General features: G+C 56.9%; 6 protein-coding genes across 6 annotated transcripts; 2 read left to right on the forward strand and 4 right to left on the reverse strand.

Moving 5' to 3' along the window:
- Positions 1–2,111: 2,111 nt before the first annotated feature.
- Positions 2,112–3,197, reverse strand: A1Q1_02821 (uncharacterized protein; the record flags this gene model as incomplete). Its single annotated transcript, XM_014324050.1, has 1 exon — positions 2,112–3,197. One exon carries the CDS (start codon positions 3,195–3,197, stop codon positions 2,112–2,114), a length of 1,086 nt encoding a protein of 361 aa, XP_014179525.1.
- Positions 3,198–4,156: 959 nt separating this feature from the next.
- Positions 4,157–5,984, forward strand: A1Q1_02822 (ubiquinone biosynthesis monooxygenase; the record flags this gene model as incomplete). The annotated part of the gene is made up of 2 exons (XM_014324051.1): positions 4,157–4,400; positions 4,438–5,984. 2 exons carry the CDS (start codon positions 4,157–4,159, stop codon positions 5,982–5,984), a joined length of 1,791 nt encoding a protein of 596 aa, XP_014179526.1.
- A 122-nt stretch (positions 5,985–6,106) lies between these two features.
- Positions 6,107–8,403, reverse strand: A1Q1_02823 (uncharacterized protein; the record flags this gene model as incomplete). The annotated part of the gene is made up of 5 exons (XM_014324052.1): positions 6,107–6,431; positions 6,489–6,868; positions 6,954–7,802; positions 7,858–7,926; positions 8,050–8,403. 5 exons carry the CDS (start codon positions 8,401–8,403, stop codon positions 6,107–6,109), a joined length of 1,977 nt encoding a protein of 658 aa, XP_014179527.1.
- Positions 8,404–9,054: 651 nt separating this feature from the next.
- On the reverse strand, positions 9,055–11,146 carry A1Q1_02824 (DNA-(apurinic or apyrimidinic site) lyase; the record flags this gene model as incomplete). Its single annotated transcript, XM_014324053.1, has 5 exons — positions 9,055–9,182; positions 9,223–10,178; positions 10,216–10,983; positions 11,037–11,068; positions 11,123–11,146. The coding sequence occupies 5 exons, from the start codon at positions 11,144–11,146 to the stop codon at positions 9,055–9,057; spliced, it is 1,908 nt and encodes a 635-aa protein (XP_014179528.1).
- A 435-nt stretch (positions 11,147–11,581) lies between these two features.
- Positions 11,582–13,282, forward strand: A1Q1_02825 (calmodulin-dependent protein kinase; the record flags this gene model as incomplete). The annotated part of the gene is made up of 9 exons (XM_014324054.1): positions 11,582–11,614; positions 11,665–11,690; positions 11,737–11,745; positions 11,795–11,955; positions 12,146–12,364; positions 12,422–12,492; positions 12,621–13,002; positions 13,046–13,179; positions 13,235–13,282. The coding sequence occupies 9 exons, from the start codon at positions 11,582–11,584 to the stop codon at positions 13,280–13,282; spliced, it is 1,083 nt and encodes a 360-aa protein (XP_014179529.1).
- A 4,973-nt stretch (positions 13,283–18,255) lies between these two features.
- A1Q1_02826 (uncharacterized protein) lies at positions 18,256–20,220 on the reverse strand (the record flags this gene model as incomplete). Its single annotated transcript, XM_014324055.1, has 2 exons — positions 18,256–19,638; positions 19,699–20,220. The coding sequence occupies 2 exons, from the start codon at positions 20,218–20,220 to the stop codon at positions 18,256–18,258; spliced, it is 1,905 nt and encodes a 634-aa protein (XP_014179530.1).
- Positions 20,221–24,473: the final 4,253 nt, after the last annotated feature.

A 24,473-nucleotide genomic window follows, 5' to 3' on the forward strand; every position in this document is an offset into this window, starting at 1 on the left:
TGACTTTCATCGGTTGCAGACGTTCTCTCTTCAGCTCAAAGCCTTGTACAAGTACATTGAGCATCGTTGCGTTGCGGCATCCTGTAGAGATGGTGTATGTAATGAGTGCCTGGAATTACTCGGCGTTGCAGTATTAGGGAAAAGTCTGTAGCGGAATATAGTAACGCCCATGTTTGCACGCCAAGCCCTAGTGTGTTCAGTGGGTAGTGGGTCTGGTCGTCTGCCTGATGCGCTCATGCTTTCAGGTTGATGCGATTCTACCGGATGCTGATGGGCCGGATGTTGGACTCCGCTCTGCATTCATCGCTCAGTCCACTGCATGCACCGGCCAGTGGTGGGCCGGCGACCATTTGTGGTTCTCCGTTAACCTACGGGCACTTATGGCGCTCACTCCTTGTGTTTAACTGAGCTGTGAATCTTAAATTGGCATTTTGAGTTGCACTCGTCCCCCCTCTCCTCTCCGTTGCAGCGCGGCAGCAGGGCAAGCATAGCCACTGGGCAGTGGGCATCGGAGTGGTGCCCTTCCACACTCAAACGCGTGAACATGACAGGACATGACCGTACATGAGGAAGACTTACGCGCGCGCACTCGAAGTTTGTCCTTTCATCCTTTGCTCATTTAATCTTAACCTTGCAAGACTTTCAGCATTGCACCCCTGCCACTCTTCGCTGCAGTCCGCGAGTCGAGAGCAGCTTTACGCATGAAAAAAGACATGATTCCAGTCCCTCGTTGGATGTCACCGCGCGGGGTGCCGCGTCATGACCGCCCAATTTGCTGCCCCTCGCGCCTGTTTGATGCTGCCCATGCCGCTCATGCCGCTTACGCGCTCACGCTGTCGCTCGCCACCTGTGCTGCCGATGATGCAACGTTCATTAACTGATGATCTAGACGATCCAGACAGCCGAGTCCGGACCCCCCTTCCGCTTCAGCACTCACAGCCATGGCCAGATTGTACCATTGTGCCTTTTGAGCGCTCACGGCCTGCTTATCCTCGTTGACCACTCGTGCACGCTCCGGTACTCGGTGTCCCCAGGCCCACTCAACAGACTAATTTCCTGGCCCACCACGAGGCTGATTGCAGACATGACGGCACCCAACAAAGGGGATGCCGTACGTCTGTGACAGATGTTTACAAGGATGGTAACCTTAAAATTTCATCGATACGATTCGTGGTAATACAACTACGACAACTCTGCAAAGCCGCCGAATCCAGAAACTGTCTAGACCCCGATCTTCCTCCGATGTTAATCTCATGCTCGCGAGGAGTCGCAAGGATCTCGTTCGGGGGGAAGGCTGTCCCGAAAATTGCCACGACGCCAGACGGAGTAAGCAGCAGCAAGGTACACCGTCGCTGCAGACATCGCCTGCGCTCGGCATCCCACTGAGTTTGACTTACTCGGACCCAAGGCTGTTCGCCACCCACACCTCAAACATGGTGCCCGCCCTGAACAGCAAACAGCACAGGACGGCCATCAGATTTTCATCCCCTCAGCTCCTCCTTGAGCTTCGCAAGCTCTTTCTCCTGGCTGATCAAACGTTCTCTGTACAGGTCAGTGTCCGTCTTGCAAGCGTTGAGATGAGCTGGAGAAATATGATGTGATAGGCTGGATGCTTTTAAGCTCCATAGGGGTGTGGGTTCGCATGAAGCAGGTTCGCGAACAGTGATTTCGGTACCCATTAAGTGCGTGCGCCTCGCATCCCGCTCAACAGGCGAGGTCCCACTGATTCCAATTCCAACGGGCGGCCAATAACGCGCACATGTGCGCACCAAGGTCAGAGAAGGTATAGCAGCCCGTGAACTGAAAGAAACGGCAGCGCGGGATCCTCCCAGACTTGTGGAGTCTGCAGCCCACCCCTTGGCTCACGCCTAAGACGAGAGGTTCATCCCGATCTCATAAAGATCTGATCCCGCAGACACCAGTTACGAGGCCCCGCAACTATGAAGCCTGTTGGTTCCCAATCCTCCTGGGCGCGTGCTTTAGGTAGTTTGCACTGCAGCTTGTGCGTAAAAAGCTGATCACTTGGAATCGCCGCAGCATGCGACTCCTGCCAGCCTGCGCTCACATATGATGGTAGAGTTGGTTGGGAGGAGACTCTGATGATCATGGACTTACCTCCAGCGGTCCATCTCCTGGACAATGCGTATCCTCGTCTCAGTGAGTTTGTTGAGTTCACCCTTCTCCATCTCCAAAGAGAATTCCAGTGGGACGTCTGCGCTTCCAGGTTCGCCGGGGACTCCCACCTGACCGGGGATCGGAGTCTGGGGAGTCATGGGCGTAACTGGCGTTCCTTGTCGGGTCTCCGTGCCCGCTCGTGAGCCCACTCGGGAGATGGCGCGCTTCTTCTTAGAGTTACCAGTCTTCATATCGTGCTGCTCCCTTTGGTCCCTGGGACGACGGTTGCGGGCGGGCAGAGGGGTAGGCGGGTGTTCTTCAAGGATCTGGAGAAAGTTGGACGGCGGGTCAGAGAACACCATCTCGTCATACTGCCAAGAGTGCACGGGGTATGTGGATGCCACAGTCGGGATGGGCGGTGCGGCCGCTGCTGGCGGAGCTGACGGGGTGGCGACAGTCGCAGAGTCGACGGCCGGGGTGGCGGTTCCTGTAGCGGCATCAGTCGAAGCTTCGGTCGATGCCTCGCCAGCTGTCGATGCGGGTGCAGAAGGTTGTACGGGCGTGTCAGGCTCAGCTTTCGCCTCCTTGAGGTCGTCCGTCGCTGTTGTCGAAGCATTCGCAGGCGTCGTCTCAGCGCCTGGTGCTGCAGTGGCCGGTGCCGGCGTCTCCGCAGGGGTAGGAGCCGCCGTGACAGCCGGCGGAGCTTCAATGGGCTCTCCCCAGTGATGCAGCTTGATGGGATGCTGCAAGGTGATGGCTTTCTCTCCCGCCTCCGGGACGAAGGTCACCTTGATCTGGACAGTGAACTCTCCCCACCCGGTTTCAGACACTTGATAGGGCGGCTTCTCGCACACTGGGAAGGTGGTCAGTTCCTTCAAGACAAGCAAGAGCATATCAGGAGCATAGGCCGGGGTCATGACGAAAGGATGAAGCGGCTCCACCAACAACTCGCTACTGCGCACCGTACGTGCCTCTCGAATCTGTAACCTCCTCGAAATTGTAACGACCGTTACCCCTCTCAAAGATGTACGATGGGATAATGGAGCAGGCACTCCGGATCCACTCAAGCATATTACGCTCATGCTCAGAGGTGGGTACCGTGACTGCTTTTTCCATGCAAGAGCGGACCGATAGTCCGACAAGCTCTCACACACTTTACTCGGCAATCTCGCGACACCCGACCAAGCTTATCTGGTACTCACTTCTGTTTGGAGTGGGATACGTGTCGTGGAGACGGAAAACGACACGCTTATCAGATAGCTCATGTCATCTTCCCCGCCTGGGATGTAATCTTTGTCGATCTCGACAGGCGGCGCATCCGTGGACGACTTGGGTTCCGGAGGAGGTGTCGCGGCGGACGTTAGGAAAATGGTCCACTTGTGTGTGTCTGGCGTTAGCTGCGGCTGAGGGTCTGCTGGTAAATGGCCGGGGAAGCCAGGGCAAATAACCATACCGCACGGCCAGTGTGGTCGGTGAAGAAGCCCAGGAAATTGCGGAGCTCTCAGCAAGCAGTAGAGTTACCCACGTCCAGGCGGAGCCTTCGCCTTCTCCTCTTCCGTCAACAACCGCGCTTGTGAGCCATAGATAATCGGTCGGTGCACCTGGATGCCCTGTTCGTGAGCTCGTGCCCATACTAAAGCTCACCTTAACACGCTCGTTGCCCGGGATCATAGTGGATCAGGGGGCCGGATGGGCGAGAACGGGTGTGAGTTGGATCGAAAGTCAACAAACGAGAGTTGCAGGTTGCCGTAGCGACATTAGCAGCGGTGAACAGTCACGTGACTTTCATCGGTTGCAGACGTTCTCTCTTCAGCTCAAAGCCTTGTACAAGTACATTGAGCATCGTTGCGTTGCGGCATCCTGTAGAGATGGTGTATGTAATGAATCAAGAAAGCGAGGATAAGGATGCCGGCGTCATGTCGATGATGGATGAGGGCCACGCCATGTGCTGTGTCTGGTCGACCCGAAATGTTGACTTCCCTGCGCGCTGCCTCCACTTTCTCCTTCCCTCTCATCCTAATCTCAAAGCTCTCACAACAAAATGAGACGAGCTCTCACCACAGCGGCGACGGCACGCACACTGGCCAGCTCTTCGCGCCTGGCCCCCGCTCAGCGTGCGCGTCCCGTCATTGCTGCTACCCGACTGCCGGCGCAGGTCCAGGTTCGGCAACATTCGCACGCCGCGCCGGCGCCTGTCGTTGCGCCGCCCGTCTCACCGGAGAATACATACGACATTGTGATCATTGGCGGTGGACCTGCCGGCCTTGCTCTCGCAAATGCGCTTGGTGAGCTTCTGATCTCACCACATGAGCTGACGGACAGTATCGCAGCCGAGTCTACGCGACGGCGCACGCATCCTGCTGCTTGAGGGCGGACCGCTCGACCCAGTACGCAACTGGGACGACCAGGGGCCTTGGTCGAACCGTGTGTCCTCTCTGACGGCTGAGAACATCGCCTGGCTCGACAGTGAGTATAGCTTACAGAAGCATGGGGAGCTGACAGGAGGCATCGGAGCGTGGAGGCACATTGCGCAGGACCGTTCCCGGGAGGTCGACGACATCATTGTGTGGGCGAACCCCGACGCGGACTCGACGCCCATGCTGCATTTCCCTGGGCCGGACCTTGCGCGCATGACCGAGAACGTCAATCTGCAGCGCGCACTGCTCCGGCATCTCGATGAGGTCAAGCAGACGAAAGGGCACAAGCTTGAGATCCGGGAGAAGACCCGTGTGGGCGACATCGCCTACACCGCGGGGCGGGGAAGTGTCGCGCTTAACCTCGGCGGCGAGTGGGTGCAGGCATCTTTGCTGATTGGTGCCGATGGCCCGAACTCCCCCGCCCGCAAGTTTGCGCAAATCGACACCTTCGGTCACGGCTACAACGCCCACGGCGTGGTCGCGACCCTCGAAACCCAGCGCGACGTGTACGGAAACCACACGGCGTTCCAGCGTTTCCTCCCCACTGGGCCGATTGCGTACCTCCCCCTCGGGGACGAGACAACGACGATGGTGTGGAGCACGACCCCCGAGATCGCCGCTGCGCTCAAGGCGCTGTCTCCTGAGGCGCTGACTGAGATGGTCAACGCCGCCTTCTCTCTCTCCGAGAACGAGCTCAAGCTCCTCACCGAGGCAGTCCTTACAGCACACAACGATCAGAGCGCAATGAGCGCCGAGGGTATCCGCTCGATTATGGCTCTCTTCGAGCGTCGGGTCAGCGACTCCCCGCGACCCCCGCTCGTGCGCTCCGTCGACCCCAAGTCCGTCGCCAGCTTCCCTCTTAAGCTCGCCCACGCGGACAAGTACATCGACCACCGCGTTGCGCTCGTCGGTGACGCCGCGCACACCACGCATCCCCTCGCCGGGCAGGGCCTGAACGCCGGCCTGGCTGACGGCCAGGCGCTGGCCAAGGTGCTTGAGGAGGCGCGTCGCGTCGGCTCTGACCTCGGCGGCGTCACCGCCCTCGCGCAGTACCCGCGCGACCGCTATTTGACAAATCACATCCTGCTCGCTGCCGTCGACAAGCTGAACTCGGTCTTTGGTGCCCGTAACCCCCTCATCAACTGGGCGCGCGCCAACGGACTCGAGGTCTTCAATGAGCTCGGCCCGATTAAGGACTTCTTCATGCGCAACGCTGGCTCGGGAATCGCAGGCAAGAGGACGCAGCAGCAGCGCGAATTCGGGCGCGCGCGGGCCGAGGATAAGCTTAACGCGAAGGCCGCGGGTGCGCCCGCCGCCCTTGCTGATGCCGTTGAGGGACTCGACATGGCGAGAAGAGTCGCCAGCTCCGCGGGTGGCGTCATCGCCGAGGGGCTTAAGAACCTCCTCCGCCGGGGCGCCGACTCGATCGAGCACCAACAGCGCAAGCCGTAACCCTAGTAACCAAATGTAACCTGCATGCATTCATCTCTCATTAGGCTGGCTGTAATTATCAGAGGTATCGGATCTGCCATCAAAGCCGATGGGAACACTACGTTTGACTTAAATCTCGGCCCCTACGGGTCAGCAATGGCGGCAATCTCAAAACCACACTTACACTCCATCCTCTGCCTCTCGTGCTGCGGAGTGCGCGCCGCGTTGTCGTCCCCGAACGGGTCGCCGAACGGATCATCGGCAGAAAGGAGGCCTTGCTTGCCGCCCTCCTCCTCGAGCGCAGCGTAGCCCGCCGGGTCCGGGTGCCTGCTGCTAGAACCGTACGGGTCGAAGTCGCTGTTGTGGCGCGAGTGGGTCCGCGAGTTCGCGGCACGAGAGTTCTGGCGGCTGTGTCCGCGGCGGTACTCCTCATCACTGCTGTCGTAGTCACTAAAGTCGGACAGCGATCTGCTTTGGGTTAGCTTGCTCAGAGGTTCACCCAAGTATAGGCACGATCACACTCACCCTCCGGAGTACGCGTCGTCATCCGAGTCCGGTCGCATGGGAGGCGGGAGGTGAGGATTTACAGCTCCGAAGTCAAGATCCTGGAGATCCTGGAACGTGTTTGTGGTTGCGGGCGTGGGGCCCGAGGGCGTTGATGCCGATCCGGTGTTGCCGGTGTTGTTGCGGCGGAGAGCACGGGCCTGCATCTTTTGCGACTCGAGCTTCTGCTGCTCCTGGAGGTTCTGGAGCTCACCAGTCCTATTAGCTTCCAGCTTTTGAGCCTCTAGGCGGCGACGGATGCGCTCCACCTGTTCAGGTTCTGCCTCGTTGGGGTCATACTCGTCAAACTTGGCCTGCACCTCGTGCTCGCTGTCCGAGTCAAGAGCCGCAGGCTTAGACAACTACGATGTTAGCGTAAATTCTCGGCCGCGGCACTAGTACGAGGGACAATCGAGAAGCGATACTGGAACGCTGTCTCCGGTGAACTGCTTTCATAGAGTTTGGGGAGCTGGACCGGGAGCCCACGGGGAAGGGGTCATCGACTTCTAGGGGAGGGGATTGCTGAGACATTCGCCTTCCTGTTTTGCTCGATCTCTTCTCAATTTGCCGTGTGGGAGATCGACCCTTCTGTTCTTTGCGTACCTTGTCATAAAGCTGGATAGCCTCCACAATCTTTTCGTTTGCGTCGAGCAGGGTACCGACGTATTCCTCGTCAGTGACTTGCTGAATGTAGCGTACCACAGTGCGACGGGCAGCCTTCGCCTTGTCGAGCTTGTCCTGAACGTTGGGGTTCTGAGTTACGTTTTCGGTCTCGCGATTCACGAGGCGACACGCGTTCACAAGGCTGCTGGCTGACTGGATAGCAGTCGCTACCGACTGCATGATTGCCGGCTTCTCCTTCTCGAAATTGAATCGCGGTCGCACGGTCTTGGGAAGTTTGCCCTTCTTGCGGTCCTCCTTCGCTTTACGGCGCTTTTCGGCCTCGGCTTCGGCTTCACGTCGTCGGCGAGCCTCAATGTCGGCCATCTCTTGCCTGCGTTGTAGCTCGCGCTCTCGACGTTCGATTTCGGCTTCCTTCCTCTCCATGAGCATCCGTTGCTCGCGCTCTGCCTTGCGGCTCTCAGCCTCCGCCCGTGCAGAGGAGAGGTCCGTGTATGTATCGGCACCCTTGGTAGTTGGGTTCCAGTCGTGCGAGTAGATGTCGTTGGAGTCATCAAACGGAGTCGACGTCGCTGCCTTCTGAGCAGAGAAGGAGTCCTTCTTGGCATGCCCAGCGGGGCGTCGTCCTGAGTACTGGCCGTACAGTCCAGCAACCTCGCGCATGCGCGGCTCATCCTGGCACGTCAGCCCGAGTCGTGATCGGCAAGGAGGGAAGGCCAAGAATACTCACCGCATACTGAATCGACCACGCGTGGAAGACGAGGATTAGCTGCTTCTTAACCTTAGGGTCGAGTAGATTCTGGGGGTGTCAGGAACATGCCCACGACGCTTGTCTGTGCTTAGCCTTGCAGCGATGGACAGACCTCGTCGTAGTGCGTATCACAACTGCGGGGAAGTCACATCGTTCAGTGGCTGTACTCACGTCAGTGGCCATAATCTTGAGTCTCTCCATGAGCTGCTCGTTGGCCCAGTTCAGCCTGAAGCCATGTCCGCAATTCTCGGTGAGGGCACGCAGGATGACGAGCGCACGGATCTGTCGATGCGAGTTGCCATACTTCAGCTTCTTCCGGATAGCACGACTCGCCTCCGTGGTACCTTGTGGGCCTTGGAGGTTCACACTCTCGACCAGCTCGGGGATACCGTCGAGAGATGTCGTGTTGTACCTGTCCGAACTGAGGACCTCGACCCAGTCCGTGATGGATGAGTGGGGCTTCTCGCCAGCCAGCTGATTGACGATGGCCTGGGCCGTCTTGAAGTAGTTTCCCGCGCGTGACATGATGGATACGAGGAATCGCTAATCTGTACCGTTGGTAACCGCACAGGATACGAAGGACGCAACGGAATTGAGATGTTATAAGCCGGAATAGGGTGGCTCGGAGACCAACGACACGAAGTCTGTTCGATTGAACGGCTGTCGGGGGGATCACGTTACGCACGAGAACGTTGCAGAGGTCGGGAGGTCGGCCGGAGGGTAACAACAAGCCAGTCTCAGTGATGGGCAAGAGACGATGACGATGTCAAGTGAAAATGGCCGACACCAGTCAGGAGGAAGGTGGGGTAGAGAAGGTTGGATGCACCTCGTTGTGGTTGTCTTGCCGCTCGCTACGGGGTCCGGCATCGTGCAGGCATCCACCCCTTGGCGCGGACCAATCAACGTGCGTTGTGACATGCCCATATTGATTAATTCCGGGGCACCACATTTCAGCGTTCCATCGACGTCATTATGTTTGCTGTTCCAGGAGACGCGATCGAACGCGACGACACGTCCGGCTCCTCTATGCAAACAAATACATACAACAAGCTGGACAACCAGTGCTTCCAACCACCTGCCATCTACAGACCCATCACTGCTGAGGTTTCTCTTTGTTGGTGTTCAACGAATCCCACAAGAAACTGCCTCGTCAGCGCCCTTTCTTACTCATACTCACTAGTCACAACGATACTCGGGGTTGACCTGTTCTCGGGGTCGCTTTGAGCGGCCCATGTCGTACCCTGGTCCTACAGGCAAAGAGCACAACCAAAACCGTTTGCCTTTGTTTGAGCCTTGCTTAACGACTGAGATATGTCAGCATTGAGTAGATTGAAATAATCTCACTGAAGTCCTTGCATGGTCTCCCGTGCACCTTGCACTTCGGAGGCACCTTCTTGGCGAAGATCTCCGACCACGCGGGGGCATTCTTCTGCTTCTGGGCATCGCGTTGCTTCTCGCGCTCCTCGTCTTCTTCTGCCATCGCAATTGCGATCAAAGCATCTCGGTCTGTGTCCGGGATGTCGCCTTGGACCGCGGCGAGGGTGGATTCTTGCGCACGCTCTGAGATGGGGACGGGAGAGGCCGCCTTAGCCTTGGGTGCCGGCTGTGAGAAGAAGGAAGCCAGTTTCATTTGGCCATTCGACGACTTCTTCATAGTTGATGACTTTGACCGCTCCACTGTGGCACGCTTTCGGGGTCCGTCATCCCCTGTCAAATCGATGGTGGCTGGACGCTTCGGGGCACCATTCGCTGTCTTCACTGCAGCAGCAGTTTGTGCTTGCACAGCCGGCTGCGCAGACGAGGAGGGTGAGTCCAAGGACGAGAAAGCAGCTCGTGCTACCCCAAGTGTACTAGAGGTTTGTGCCACTTCAGCCGGGGTAGGGGTCGTCGGGTCCGGGGTCGGAGTTGGGGTTTTGGATGGGGACGGCACCAGTGGTTGCTGCTCCGTCGCCTGAGAGCTTGATCCTTTCGGTTTTGCGTTCGCCCAGAGGCTCTTCAGCGTCCGTTGTTTTCCTGAAAATTCGTCGAAGAACTTTGTTGCAAAGCGAGGTGGCTCGGGGGCCGTTCGGGGAACATCACTCGGAAACTTAGGCGCGGTCGACTGCGGCCTGTTCGCAGGGTTCAAGACGTCTTTCAGTCGAATTGTCCTGCCGTTTTCCTCAATCTCGTCGTGCAGGTCGATGTACACCGGACAGTGATCTGATCCAAACACCTTCGACTGGATATCACCTCCCTTGATCCATTTGCGCAGGCCCGGCGTACACAAGATGTAGTCGATCCGGCTTCCGTAGTTGGCGGGTCTGGCAGATAAGCCCAGAACTCGTTCTTGTCACCTACCTCGCATCGATCTTTGTGTTCCAGCACGTGTACATACCTTCGCGGTCGGGGAAAGATTCTCGGACCACGTCAATGAGTGGACCTTTCGGATGGCACCAAGATTCGAAGAGCAGTCGATCGGGATGGTCGAGGTAGTGAGTACCAGGCACAATCGTACCCTCGCCGAAGTCGATAGGCTGTCGAATGACGTTCATGTCCCCTGCCAAAATCACTTCTCGACCGGCAGCCATGAGTGCCTCCACTCGAGCCCTCAGGACAGTGAGGAAGTTCAACTTGTACGGGCCCCTTGCCTCACTTCCCCTGTTTGGCACGTAGAGATTGAAGAGCACAAAGAGGCCGAAGTCGCACACCACCGCTCTTCCTTCAACATCAAGTCGCGCTGGGTCGAATGGAATTCCTTCCGTCTCTTCCAAGAGGGGAACGTCGTCGAGTTCTGGGTAGCAGCCGATCTGTTCATCGGGCGTCCACGGCGGCTTCATCGTTCCGCCTTTGCTAGTCAGGAGAAGCCCAGTGATACCCTCCTCAGCCTTCAGCGGAACGCAATAGTCGGAGTTAACGTAGGTGCACACGCCAGAGTATCCGGACTTGTGTCGAGGAAAGGTCCAAAACCCATCATAACGTCCAGGGCAAGCCGTAGCTTTGTCCAAGAGTTCCCGTCGAGTTTTGTGCTCTGATGTTAGCGGAGTGAGAAAGGAAACCTGACCTTGGAAACAAAAGACATCTGCCTCGAGTGTATCCAGTAGGCCCTCAACGTTCTTTTTAGGCATGCTCGAAAAGCTGATATCAGAACTAGCAACCCCCCCTGTGTGGAGTGGACTTACGGATGATAGTCGAGCACAGTGCGTAGCACGTTCTGAGACAACGTCAGAATTGCAGCAAAACCTTTATGCTGTCATGTGTTACTCACAACGTTCCATGTCAGAATCCGCATCGTGCATGTCGATTGTACGAAAAGAGGTTGACACGACCTCCTGCAATATGTCGAAAGGCAATAACAACGGACGCGTCCAGCTGAGGTGTACGCTTTCCCACGGTCGTATTCCGCAGTTGACATATAGGGGATGCCGGCGCGCTATACCACGTCAGGTCACCTGCACCGCAAGCAACGACATCACGGTTGTTCTCCTTTGCTCGATAATCATATCCCTCCTCTAGCTCCTCTTGATTCCCCCTCGCTATATAAAGGGCGCGTGGAACTCTTTCCGTCATCGACTCTCGACCATCCGATCGAGTGTAGTCACGCCAATCGCTAGTAACTTGCGCTTCAGCCGCGACCTCATACCAACGCAATCTACGCGTCGTTAATCTCCTCTCGGTCCACCTGCCGACCTAGCTCTTGACAACTTCTGCCAAATTACTGTCAGCCATGTCCAAAGCCCCCGTCACCGTTCCCTGTCAGGTGTGTGATGCTGCTGCTCACCGTATGTGCTTCCTGCTGACACATCACAGTACAAGACGGGCAAGACTCTCGGCAGGTAAGCAAACTAGCTCAAATAAGAATTAGCATGGCTGACATCGCAGCGGTACTTAGTACGTGCTCAAAGATACTGACCGGCTCTGAGCCGATGCTGACTATCAGTGCTGTCGTCAAGGAGTGTGTTCACATCAAGGTGGGTAGCTGCTCTAGGGTGGTCGACCTGGCGATCGTGGCTTCCCTCTCTGCCCCTAGCCGCGCACAGCCGCTGACATCAGACCGGCCAGTACTATGCGTGCAAGGTCTTGAACAAAAAGTTCCTCACCGTAAGTCCCGCATCCTTCCTCCATTCAGGCTCTGATGCAACAGGGCCGTGAACACATGGTTCGCAACGAGATTGCCATCCTGAAGAAGGTTTCTGCCGGTCATCCAAACATTGTTCAGCTTCACGACTTCTTCGAAACAAGTCACAACCTCTATGTGAGTGCCCGTGCGCTGATTCGCGTCCAAGGCTAGCTTGCGCCAACGGGGCTCGGTCCGCTGACAGCAGCTTGTCTTCGATCTGTGTACTGGTGGAGAGCTTTTCGACCGCATTTGTGCTCGTGGAAGCTACTACGAGAAGTGAGTTTGGTAGGATGAGGTTGCAGGAGCTGATTGTCAGGGATGCCGCCAACATCGTCCGCACTATCGTTTCAGCTGTCAAGTATCTTCATGACCAGGGGATCGTCCACCGCGGTAAGCAGTGCCATTGATTCCGACTCTGTAGCCTGAGTGAACTAATCCCATGTGCAGACTTGAAGCCCGAGAACATCCTTTTCAAGTCGAAGGCTGAGGACTCCCCGCTCATGTTGGCTGACTTTGGAGTAGGTTGATCCGAAGAGTCTTGTACTGACTTGCAGCTGTCGAAGGTGCTCGAGGAGGACAACTTCTCCATTTTGACTACCACCTGTGGAGTGAGTGCTCGAGAAGACGCTCAACTAACGTTTGCTAGACACCAGGCTACATGGCGCCCGAGATCTTCAAGAAGGCCGGTCACGGCAAGCCAGTTGACGTCTGGGCAATTGGAGTCATCACTTACTTCCTGCTCTGCGGTTACACACCCTTCGATCGTGAATCGCAGTACGAGGAGATGCAGGCGATCTGCAACGGCGACTACAAGTTTGCGCCGGCGGAGTACTGGCAGGGTGTTTCCGAGACTGCCAAGGATTTCGTTCGCGCGTGCTTGACCGTCGATCCGACCAATCGTCCGACGGTTGACCAGCTGCTTGCTCACCCCTGGTTGGCACAGGAGGCTCCTGCTGTTGCAGATGCCTCTGGCCACGCCGTCAACCTGCTGCCCAGTGTCAAGAAGGCATTCGATGCCAAGAAGACTTGTGAGTAGCATCAGTTCTACGTTGGACTTGCTGCTAACGTCAGTCCGCCGTGCTGTTCGTGGCGTTATGGCTGCTCACAGACTGCAAGACGGCGGCGCCGCCCACGCGGCGCATGGCCCTGGTGACAAGGAGAAGCTTCGCGAGGAGGTTGCTCTTCGCAAGGCGGAGGCCGAGAAGGTAGGTAGCCGTGACACCACACAATTCCTGCAAGAGCGGGGCTAACGGTATACAGGAGAACGTCGAGGACGTCCTCGTCGACAACGACACGCCGTCGGCTTGATTCAGCGACCATGTAGATAAGTTTTAGCCCTGGCCGTGATCGACATTGTGCTTTATGCGCTCGCGTTGTTAATTGCCAGCAGCCGGTCAGCGTCAGCCTTAAGACCCGGAACCTTCCGGTTCTTGCGGTCACCAGGTTCTGCAGCAATCAGGCAAGATATCATAGGAACCACTGAGGTATACACGCAGGTGATGTACTTTAATCTTCGAATGCGTTTGCATCCGAGCCGCACTGGCAGTTTCTCGGCCAAGGCGTTGAGGCGTGAGGCAGGGACCGTGGGTATCTCTACCTGTACCTCGATTTTCGGTGGGAGGACGTACTACTCTCCGGACGTCTTCACTTGAGTGACGTTACCCCCCGCGGAGATGGGTAGCTGATCCTGCCCGGCGGCTATGCAGAGGTACAGGAGGAACAGAGGTACATTGTAACTCGGGAGAGCGAGAGCTGAGTTTTGTGGAGTGAGAAGTCGGCGACAAACGCTGTCGCGAGTGTGTTACTCTGCTGCTGGCGCCAGCCCCACGACAAGAAGAAGGTACACGAGCATAGCGATCCCAAGGCCGTCCAACGGGCCAGCGGCCGCAGAGCGCCCGGAGGTTTTATGTTATTGCTCAGCCAAAGCCTCCATAACCTGAATAGCGTTGAATCGCATCACGTCGCCCTCTCGCAAAACCGAAGCGAGCGACAGTGTTCAATACACCCGTGTCAGGATGGGGCAAGGCAGAGACAGACTGCAGTCGCTCGAACACCAAGCTTTGCAGATGAGGAACCGCACTACGGCCCGGCTACAACAACTGCGTGCCCCTGTCCCCGTTCGACGGAGGAAAGAAGGGCTGGGCCGCGAAGGAGCACGAAGGTACGCAGATGAGGTACGAGGTGTGCAGGGGTGCAACTGCGACCTGGACGGGAGCAGGGCCGTGAGCTGGAGCAGATCAAGATCGGGGAATGCTGTGTAACATTGCACGCGAGCATGAATGCTTTGTTGATCCGCAATCAGTAGCCCGAGAAAACATTCCGAAGAACCTAGTCAGCATGTCAAGAGTCGTCACCGCTCGCCCTCCTCCATCCAGCCTCGGGGTCGATAGCTACTCACCCCAGTTGTCAAGTCAACAGGTACGAGATGGGAACAATGAGACCGTGAGACGACAAATGCGAACGATCGTGCTTTCGCGCTTTCGCTGCCCGGATTCTCAATTCTGACCCAGGCACTTGCTGAAGGTTGGCTGACACCCAAGTTAGCAATATGACCAACCCGCTCAGTATTCGGATTCCTCCTCGATTTACGCTCCGCATTACGCAAGATCTGCTGACGGGGCTGGGGCGACCTGTCCGAGACTTAGAATCACACCGAACTGAAGATCAGCTGCGCTTGGTCCCAAGGACACGCTCTCATAGTTTGATAATCACGCCGCTGCACGTCCGCACGCCTCCTGAAACACCTTCGTCTGTCGAAATACGGTCATAGCAAGTAACAGTACTTGTTCGAGACTCGAGTCGCAAAGCTACGATGCGACAGTTAACCTTGAAGGTGATTGAGTTTGCGGTGAACCTGTGGGGCGAGTCACTGGTCCTCTCCTCTGGTCGTCACCAGCATCTGTGGCGTTGAGCACAGTTTCGTTCCAGACTCTGCTGGCCGGTACCTCTGCAGCTGTCGCCCTTCCGGTCATAAAGAGGTCTCTCAGGGGAAACAATGCGCTTCGCTAAGCTTACTGATCGAATGGTAAATATCGGCAGATGCGGAGTCATGAGAAGATCATCAAGCTCGGCACGGCTCCGCAGAAGATTCTCAGACCGTACTCTGCTCTCGCAGGCAGCAAGCCGGAATGCGGAGAACGCTTCAGGGACCTCGGACCAAGGACCGTGGAGCGCGGTGTGTGTCACTTTCGTCTGCATCAGACTGGTAGGATTGGTCAGGTGCCCGCGGCGGCGCGGCCAGATGCGACGATAGTACGCACGTCCCCACGATGCTTTCTGTGAATTCGCACCAATGTACACTGAATTGAGCATACCCATAGAGGCAGACTCCACCCGGGCACCAGGGTAGCAGAAGACGGAGATGAGCGGAGAGAAGTGAAGACTAGAAGATCCAGAGTCGGCGTCACTCGATTAAGCTCTCGGTCCAGAGTAAAACCTGCTCACCAGACTGAGCGCCCTTTCATGTTCACTCAAGCTCACCAGACAGGCTCAGGTCTGCAGAGCTTCGCGGCTCCAGTGTTCCTGCCATCCTTTAGAGTCAGTTCTTTTCGGTGGCGGCTGACAAAGTTGGAGTACGTGTGTACGCAGGGGCGTGGGGATTCTTTGCGATGTTATGGGAAGACTTGTGGTGGAGATATGAAGACGAGAGACTCCTACCCGTTGGTAACGGACGTCTGTGCCCCGTTCAGCCTGTCCAGCCTACTATACCTGGACACCTTGATCACCCTCATGCGTGATTGATGCGATCGACGGTTTGGACTGGCATGACCAGCCTGCTTTCGTGGACTAACTCGCTTCTGCCGTTAGCGTTCTCGATATCCGTTCCTGGTACGGCCAACCGCCCGACCGGGCCACTCCGGGCCGAGAGAACCGGGGCATGCGGCAGCGTCAATCCCCGCGAAGATGTGCTGCCGAACTCTCGTCCCCCGCCCCTCTGCACCACTCCCGGGCTCACTAGGGGCTCCGAGCTAAACGCCGTGTACACGCTAGAGCCGCGAGATGGGATCGAGATCCGTGTTAGCATCTTCGACCAATATCCGGTGAGTGGGTGTGTGCGGAGCCACCTGTTCCTCGGTCTTCGTTGCTCACGATCGGGTCGTCTATGATCGAGCTGCTCTACACCGAATGTCTCACATGCCAGCCGGTCTCGTCGTCTACGCCAGCCTCACCGTTTCACCGGGAGGTTCCACAGTTCCATCGGGATGGAACACGGCACTTTGCATGTAGCGTTTCTTTGTTACATGATACTGTCGTGCCGGTGAGCGACGCTCTTCGCAACCAAAGAGGCAACCTGTTGGCTCTGCTGAGATGCCAGGGCAGCGGACAACGGAACTGGCGAGAGGGGTTTGAGCAATGCGGCGCAGTGATGCAAAATGGATGGCGGCGCCACCGGAGGGAGGACACAGCACACGGAAATTCCAAAATTCATTCACCGTGGATCGCGCAATGCACGCAACAATCGCAACGGACGCACGACCTCCGAGTCAGCCAGCCGCGAGCGCTCGTGCGCCGCTGTCGGTCTGTCGCTGCGCTCCCCCGAATCAAGCGCAACCCACGCCTCACTTGCTTACGACTGCTTACGACATATGACGGTACGGGCGGCGAAGCGAGTTGAGCACGTGAAGCGGCTGCGCGCACTTGAGCTTGGACTGAAGGAGCACTGAGACTGCAGACATGTCATGTCAGGACAGACGCGGATGGCCCTTCCGGATGAGCCAGCGGCTCTCCCTATAGCCTGGAGGAGTGATCGCGACTGCGCTTGCGGCTCTCGCGCAAGCAGCAGGTCCCGAGGTCGTAAGGTCTACGATCACTCCCACGCCCAACCCAACCGCTATACGCGCGCGGTGAGGTGGTGGCACTGGTACTGAAAGGTTGTACCACATTGTCGGGCACCGTTGAGATTGGCCACAGTATGTTACAAGATTCTCAACTGCCGATCTGTCTCGTATGAAGCTGCTTCTCGCGGACTGCGGCCTAGCAACTCGTTAAGTACAGTCGCCCGCCGAGTCGAACGCGATCTGACGAACGACCTGGCCGCACCGGCGACTCTTCCCGCACCAGTGATCTGAGGGTCTGCCCTTCCGATCTCCCCTGTCTGCGGCTCCAGCGTGTTTGTCTGGGACATATTGTGCCGTCGCGCCTGACTCATCTGACACACTGTTACCCAGCACATGCGACAGCGCGACAGCTCGGACGCAAGTTTCAATTCTACGGGGCCAAAGAATAATTCAATTTAAACCGCACTAGCGCGCTGATAGCGTACTAGCGCTGCCCAGTAAGTAACGGGCTCGCTGTGGAGGGCGCTTGTGGCGTTGCGGTCTCGACCAAAACACGCCGCTCAGCAGCAGGGCGGGGTTGCGGCTTCAGTGCCGCCTCTTTTTTGCGAGGGCAGAGCTCCTCTGCGATCTCAATGCCCGCTGACCGCTTGGGGAGTCTGACCGGGCGACGGACCTTGCATTGTTTATGCCAGCTTACGCTGTGCCCAAGCAGCACGCATGCCAGAAGCAGTAATAAAATCATTCAAGATGCATCTTCTTTCCTGACCTCCTGAACTCTTCCTGATCTCTCCTCCCTGCGCTTGAATCCAGCGGGCCGGTACCCCTATCGTCATGAGTTTGCTAAGAAGATGAGTATTACGGCCGCAGCTTAAGGTTGACTGAGAACAGTAAAATCATGCGTTTTAGGGCTTTTGCGGCTTGTCGAGGCGGAGCATATGCGATTTCGATGATGCGGTCTGCGGCGTGTAGCTGGTGCACTGACCACAACGCCTGTCAATTGCTTTGGGAGACAGAACGTGATGGACCTGTTAGACCCGTGAAGGCAGGCGGGTGGGCCCAACGATAACGAGAGTCTACGCTGTGAATTCGAAATCTGCCAACCTTAGGTTAAACTCCTTTCCGGTAGGTACCGGACGTGCCGATAATGCGGCGCGTCACGCCAGAGAACAAGTAAAGTACGAGGCAAGAGCAACCAGGCATCACGGGGCTGCAGCGGGGTTCGGCTCTGGGCCCATTAACAGGGAATCGCGAGATTATTAGACATGGTCCACCGAGAGTTTGGTCGGCGCAAGCCGATGACGAGAGCTACATCTTCGTACGAATGTCATTTGCAGTTGCCGTCACAACAGCGCAACGTTTTGACGGTATCGCAGTCGGGGCTGGTGGGGCTGGTTGGAGTACAAGAAAACTCAAGGTACAGCTAAGCGTCGCATGTTCGTCGGTGTCTGTGGGGTATCGGTGGGGATGCATTATTGTTTTCGAATCTTAAGACGTCGTGATTCATCATAGCTCCCATGTCCGGCGGTAGTCTCCCGGGGGACCCGGATGACCAGGAGGACCTGACGGAGGGGGAGGATGATGTCCTCCAGGCGGTACGGGCCCAGGTCCCGGAGGTGGAGGGGCGGCGCTTGAGCGACGCCGCCACTCATCTTCTCTTCGTACTTGTTCGTAACTAGGGTAATAAGCAGGAGGGTAATAGCGTGAAGGGTATGCAGGTGGTGGGGATGGTGTCCGCCTAGAAGGTCCTGGAGGCCACGGCTGACGCGGGTAGTAATGTTGGGAATGTCGGTAGTCGCGGTGTGGATCACGGGGATCACGGGGGTCATGGGTGTCACGAGAATCGCGATGGCTCCTCAAGCTTCTTGGGTCTCGTGGCTCGCGCGGGTCCGGGCGGTCTACAATGCGTGGAGCAAGATCCCTTGGGTCACCCCGTACGTCTCTGGGATCTCGCATATCTCTCGCGTCTCTAGGGGGGAGAATGTCAGCCGACGCAGCAACCGAAGAGAACGAAGGCAACGTATGCGGTGGCGGGGGAGGCATTGCAGATATAGCCGTTGGTGGCAAACCCATCACGGCCCGTCGCGAAGGAGGACGGTCGGAAGGGGCATCGCGATCAGAAATCAGAAGACAAGACACAACGAGATAGATGTTGCCCTGCAGCTCCGGATCCCAGAGCGAGCCTCCCAGACCGCCTCCAAGGTGGAGTCGAACGTTGTAGTAGCTATAGCCATGGTCGGCGCGTAAAAGTCGAACATTGACTTGCGGGTAAGGTTCAGTCATGCCGATTGCAGGGGTTAAGAGCTCCCGTTCACTATGAGAACGGATGGCTTGAGTGACCTCTCGTGTTGACTGAAGAGAGTTTTGGAGGTATGATACAGAGAGCAGATTTATCCGTTCGCTGTCGAGAACATGCTGGTCGGCCGGGTGGACCCAACGGTTTAAGTTTAAGTTGATAAACTCTTGAGAGTGAAATCCGGTCAAAGCGTGACATGCGTTCGTGATGCGTAAGATGTTGAAGTCGGTCGTGCAGAAGATCGTGAATAGGTCCGGAATTGGCTGGACCCCATGAGCTGTGGGAGGAGCAGAAGCTGGTCCAGGCGGATAAGGTCCAGCTAGAGGAGGCGCGGCATCCACCTGACCAACAGGCACCATCGAACCGATAGCCGTTCTCGGCGGTGAAGGTATCATCCGGGAAGAACTCGGCCGGCCACTGTCACCCAGAGGTGATGGCGGCGAATTGATGGACGAGGAATACGATCTCGCCGGATCATATGGAGCAGCACCTCTTCGACCTGTCGCCGAGCCTCCTTCCTCGCCGGGGCGCGAACGGGTGTATGGTTCGGTGACCGGTGGCTTGTTCACTTTGGGCCTTCCGCGCTTCTTGTGCTGTACCATCAGTCTATGAAGCGTTCCCCTATCGCCGCACTTCGAGATACGCGAACTTACCGGGACATCTTCGCACTGATCTTCCTTGTTCATGTTCACGCAGCGCTTGCAAGGCCGAGCGACGTCGCAGGCAAGGTGCGCCCGCTTGCATGGACCACATGCACTAGACACGTTTGCCTTTCCCCCCACTCGCTTGATCACGGGAGGGGAAGGAGCCGGTGCGGTAGTAGTGAGCGGCGACACACGTTGACGATCGGGCGAGTTGTGACGGCGGGGTGATGTCTTGGAGGGAACCGACGAAGCCAGTGGTGGCGGCGGCTGCGAATAGCGATACGCCTGTCCTGCCCCAGGATGGTGAACCGGAGGAGGCCCCGGATAGGGCGGGTAGCCCTGTGAGTCTTGTGGATGCGGCGGGGGTCCATATGAACGTTGAGGGCTTCCATACCTGTCACGGCCTCCTCTGCTGGTGGGGCGAGCGTCTGGGTGATGTTGGCTACCAGAGGGGCCAGCTTCACCGAGGATGGGCCGGGCACCAGGTCCATCGAAGGAGGACCTGTGGTGAGCGAAGGGTGGCCGACTCATCCGTGGTGACGGAAGGACAGTGTGTAGATGTCGGGAGTGGAGCAACACAATGATTGATGGCTGTTGGACGAAGGTTGAGCAATGGTAGAACAAGTGGTGGGAGGTGGCGGATGTGGAAGCGGTTGAAGTTCAGCCAAATCGGGAACGACGGCCGTTCAGTGTAGCCGTCAGCTAGGACGCAGCCTCCCAACCGTTGATAGTTCGAAACGTCAGGCAGCGTTGAGTTGGTCGTGCGATGTAGCGACGAGGACTGGACTGTACCTCGATTAAAACTACGAGGTCGATAGACAATCCGCAGTGACCGGGTGGAGGGCGAAGCTTTCGTGTATAGATCGTGTTTCGCCTCACACCTGGTGAAGGTTGCGATCGCTCTCCAACCTACGCCCAAGTAGGCTATACTGTGAACGGCGCGCTGGTAACGTGTGTGCGGGTTGACAGTGTGGCAGCCGGCTGATGAGATGATCTGTGCTTGAAAGAAGGGCGTAAGATCGTCGACGCAGCGGAGAGTGGTGCAATGAAGCCTCCGATTGTCGTAGTTTGAAATGGGCGAAGAAGGCAAGGAGAGGAGAGTGGAAATGCGACCAAGCCAAGATATAGGTGAGAGACGTTGTTTGGCCGGGGTCGCGGTCGCAGCCGACGGATATAATGTCTCTTGGGTTGGGATGGGCGAGCGGTCGGGTGTGGACCGGTGGTATGATGGGTGGTAATGATCAACAAAGGGGGAAGCGAAAGACGTACAGGGTCGGGGGATGGTATAACTTTGCGAGCCCAGGGTTGCTCATATAGAGCACACCGATTGGGTCAGATAGAGGACGGAACTGGAGACGAGAGAAATGTTCACGGACAAGGAGCGCAAAGCGTAGCGACAGACGGACGGACGGCCTCAGGCAGGCGAGGACCTGGTATGCTCCCTGCACCGACGAACGAGGATATGGACGAGGCTGAGGCTGGGATATCAGGACGATGTACTACCAGGCCAGAGAGTTTAAGAGTAACAATGCTGCCGTTGCCCGTGGCTGGGGTAAGGCACCACTGTGACGGCACCGCTGAGCTAGATATTTGATCAGGCCAGGGGCCTTAAATGACGACGCCCGGTGCCTCTGCCCCTCCCCTTGTACGGCTTGACAGCCAAGCAATCGCACAGGGAGCGAGCCCAACACACCCAGGCCGACAAACGCAGACAAGGCCCGTTCGAGTTCTGGTGCCTGCCTCCCACTCGTCTCCTCACTGACCCACCTCCACTATGCAGTCCTGCCTGGTCCTGGCTGAACCTGGATGAACTCCCTGGTCCTGAGCACCCTGCCAGTGTCCTGGGGGCGTCCTGCAGATATGGTCCTGGCTCAGGACCCTCGGCAGGTCCCCTGTCGGTTTCCGTATGCCCCTCTCCTCCCTTTTCCTTTTCGTCAAAAATTCGAAGAGAGCCAGGGCGGACGCTTGAACCTGCTTACTCCTGCTTGCAAGGGGCTATCAAGGGGAACCTGGTCCTTGCTATAGACCGGCCGTCTTAGACACACAGGACAGTCAGGAAACAAGATTAAACACAGTCCGAGAGGCTCTTCAGCTATTGCGGGTGTGCAATAGCACTGAATAGGACATGGGTAATGGCCCAAGCCACCTCCTTAACCCTCCTTTGAACACCACGCGGACGTGGATTGCTAAACCGCTCTCGCTTGCTCATTACTGAATGCCGGTCCACTATTGCTGGACGGTACACGCGCCACGCGTTGCCGGGCCTCGTAGTCCTTTTGCAGCATACAAGGCACATTGGTCGGGGATGGGTGCAAGGGCCGTACGCTTGCGCACAAAAGAAAAGCAGGGCGATGAAAATAGTGGGAGTAGGGGTTGGCCTACGAGATGTCAACCATCAACAGCGAGGTGATTGTGGGAGAGCAGCACGGGGATGGTACGACAACCTACTGCTGACAGGTTTCATTCATTGCGCGGGTCATTGACTTTATCGTTACCGGATTCCTTCAATTCCTTCCCGGCAAAAGCACAACGTGATGCTGAACGGAATGCAATCGTTGTGTGGCCCGCTCCTCGTGACGCGAGAGCCGCAAACGGCGAAGCAGACGGCTTTGTGTGATGGGACTGTCGGTCAACCAATGCCACCGAGATCTACGATCTACCGCCTTGGAGCCCAAGAACGTCGGTACCAGAGAAGGGCAGTAACTCCCGAGGAACCACGGGCTTCCGGCCGGTGGTGATGTATGACGGAACAAGGTGGGGTGTGGGTTCACAACTGGAAACAGACTGATAGATCCGGATGCATGCATAGCAACCAGGTTATATTAGGTATGATGCATGAAGGCAGAGCTCCGACTCGAGGTCAACCGGCCTGCCAAGGCGTAGTCACGGCCACCAGAGATGGGACGCTCGAGCATGCGCCTCCCTTGTAGGTAGCCGACGAACCTGACCCTTGCCGGGTCCAAGTCGAGAATGGAAAACCGGACGGCGCTGAGGATGTACGTGCGCAAAGCCGTTCTTGGCAGCCTGCAGTCAGTTGTTTCCCCATAGGCAATTCTGCTTCTTGCCGGTAGTTATTCCGAGCGGACGCGACCCAGAGATGCCGGCAGTGCGTATCGGGGTAAGTTATACGACGGACCCGCGCGCCAAGGTACGCCATTAACGTCTAAGGTCACGAGAAGGATAGCATCATTATTGATGGTGAAACTCGATCTCCATCTGCATGGGCTGACACAACAGGAGTCTGCTTCCGAAGCGGCAGATCGACTTCATCGGCGGGGTAGTGAATGTGACGTTGTCAGGTCTCGCGTGAGGGGACCTTTCGGCGGCTCGTGCACCCCCTAATTCCAGGACTCGTTCGCCGAGAGAGCGCCACCAAATTACAAGGATATGCGTCAGGACCCGGAACGCCTCTTGGACCGACACAAAGTCCTAGGGTAAGCCCTTAAACAACGACATCGATGAGGGATGTGACCGAAACGAATAGTGTCGTAACACCGAGGAAGAGTGGGCTAGTACAGGCCTGACGCGCCATTCGAGCTCCTACCTAAGCCCAGCCTGCTCGACAACGGCTCCATCCGCATTACAGGCAGAGCCAAATTTCGGGACATCGGGTGGGGGCAGAGTACGAGAAATGATATCTCAAGCTGCTGTTCAAAGGCCTGACAGCGAGCGAACACTCGCTGAGAGTAGCTGATAGGAAGCTTGAGTCTCTGGTCACACGGCAACAACGTACTTTTCGTTGCAGTGGAGACATGCTATTGCCCAGTTGTATCTGGATTGCGCCTCCAAACCTGATCTAGACAAGCTTTGCGAACCTCGAGCTGTTGGGGTCGAATCAGCTACAGTGATAAGCCGATTCACATGGCGATATGGTTAGGACTTGTCAATCAACGCCAAAGCCTATGGGGACTCAACCATTGGCTGTGCAGGAGTGAGAGCGCGATGGGGTCACATGGGCTTAACAGCAATCTGCTCCTCGATGCGGATGCGTTAGGCGGCAGCGGCGGTGAAGTATTCGGAACTGTCATGTAGTAAAGACGGCCTTACAGCATCGACGGGTCCGTGTACCCGCGGGTCGACTCCCTGCCTCGGTCAGACTCAGCACGGGTTGTGAGCGGAGCTCAGGTCGATGGAAATGGCCGTTGATGTACTACGAACATACGCGTATTCAGACCTGAACACATCGTGAGGAAACTCCGTTCCAATGGCTCTGACCCCGACCTCTGTACCGGAAAGCTCGATACCTAAACACACTCGAATAACACCTCCAATGCTCTTTGATCACTGTCTGTGACTGACTAGCTGGCTACTTGAAGCGGTAAGGTCCACGAGATCATGGTCTTCCTCGCATTCCATTCAGGTGACGGTCTTCACCGGCGATGACCGTCTGAACATGGCCCTTCGGGAAGCAAGCGCTTGTTCAATTGCACGGATGCTGACCCTTCCACCCTCTATCTGCGCTGGATACCGTCATCCTTAGCTTTTCCGGTCCCACTCGTGATCTTCGGTCATGCATTGCAGTGCACCCTAGCATCATGACGCAGCAGTTCAAGGTTGCAAACACCAGGAGTCCAACTTTTTGCGGTGGATGGAGGTGCTAGCGACAGACGGACGGACGGCCTCAGGCAGGCGAGGACCTGGTATGCTCCCTGCACCGACGAACGAGGATATGGACGAGGCTGAGGCTGGGATATCAGGACGATGTACTACCAGGCCAGAGAGTTTAAGAGTAACAATGCTGCCGTTGCCCGTGGCTGGGGTAAGGCACCACTGTGACGGCACCG

Source organism: Trichosporon asahii, assembly GCF_000293215.1.
Source record: "Trichosporon asahii var. asahii CBS 2479 unplaced genomic scaffold scaffold00051, whole genome shotgun sequence".
Classification (NCBI taxonomy): domain Eukaryota; kingdom Fungi; phylum Basidiomycota; class Tremellomycetes; order Trichosporonales; family Trichosporonaceae; genus Trichosporon; species Trichosporon asahii.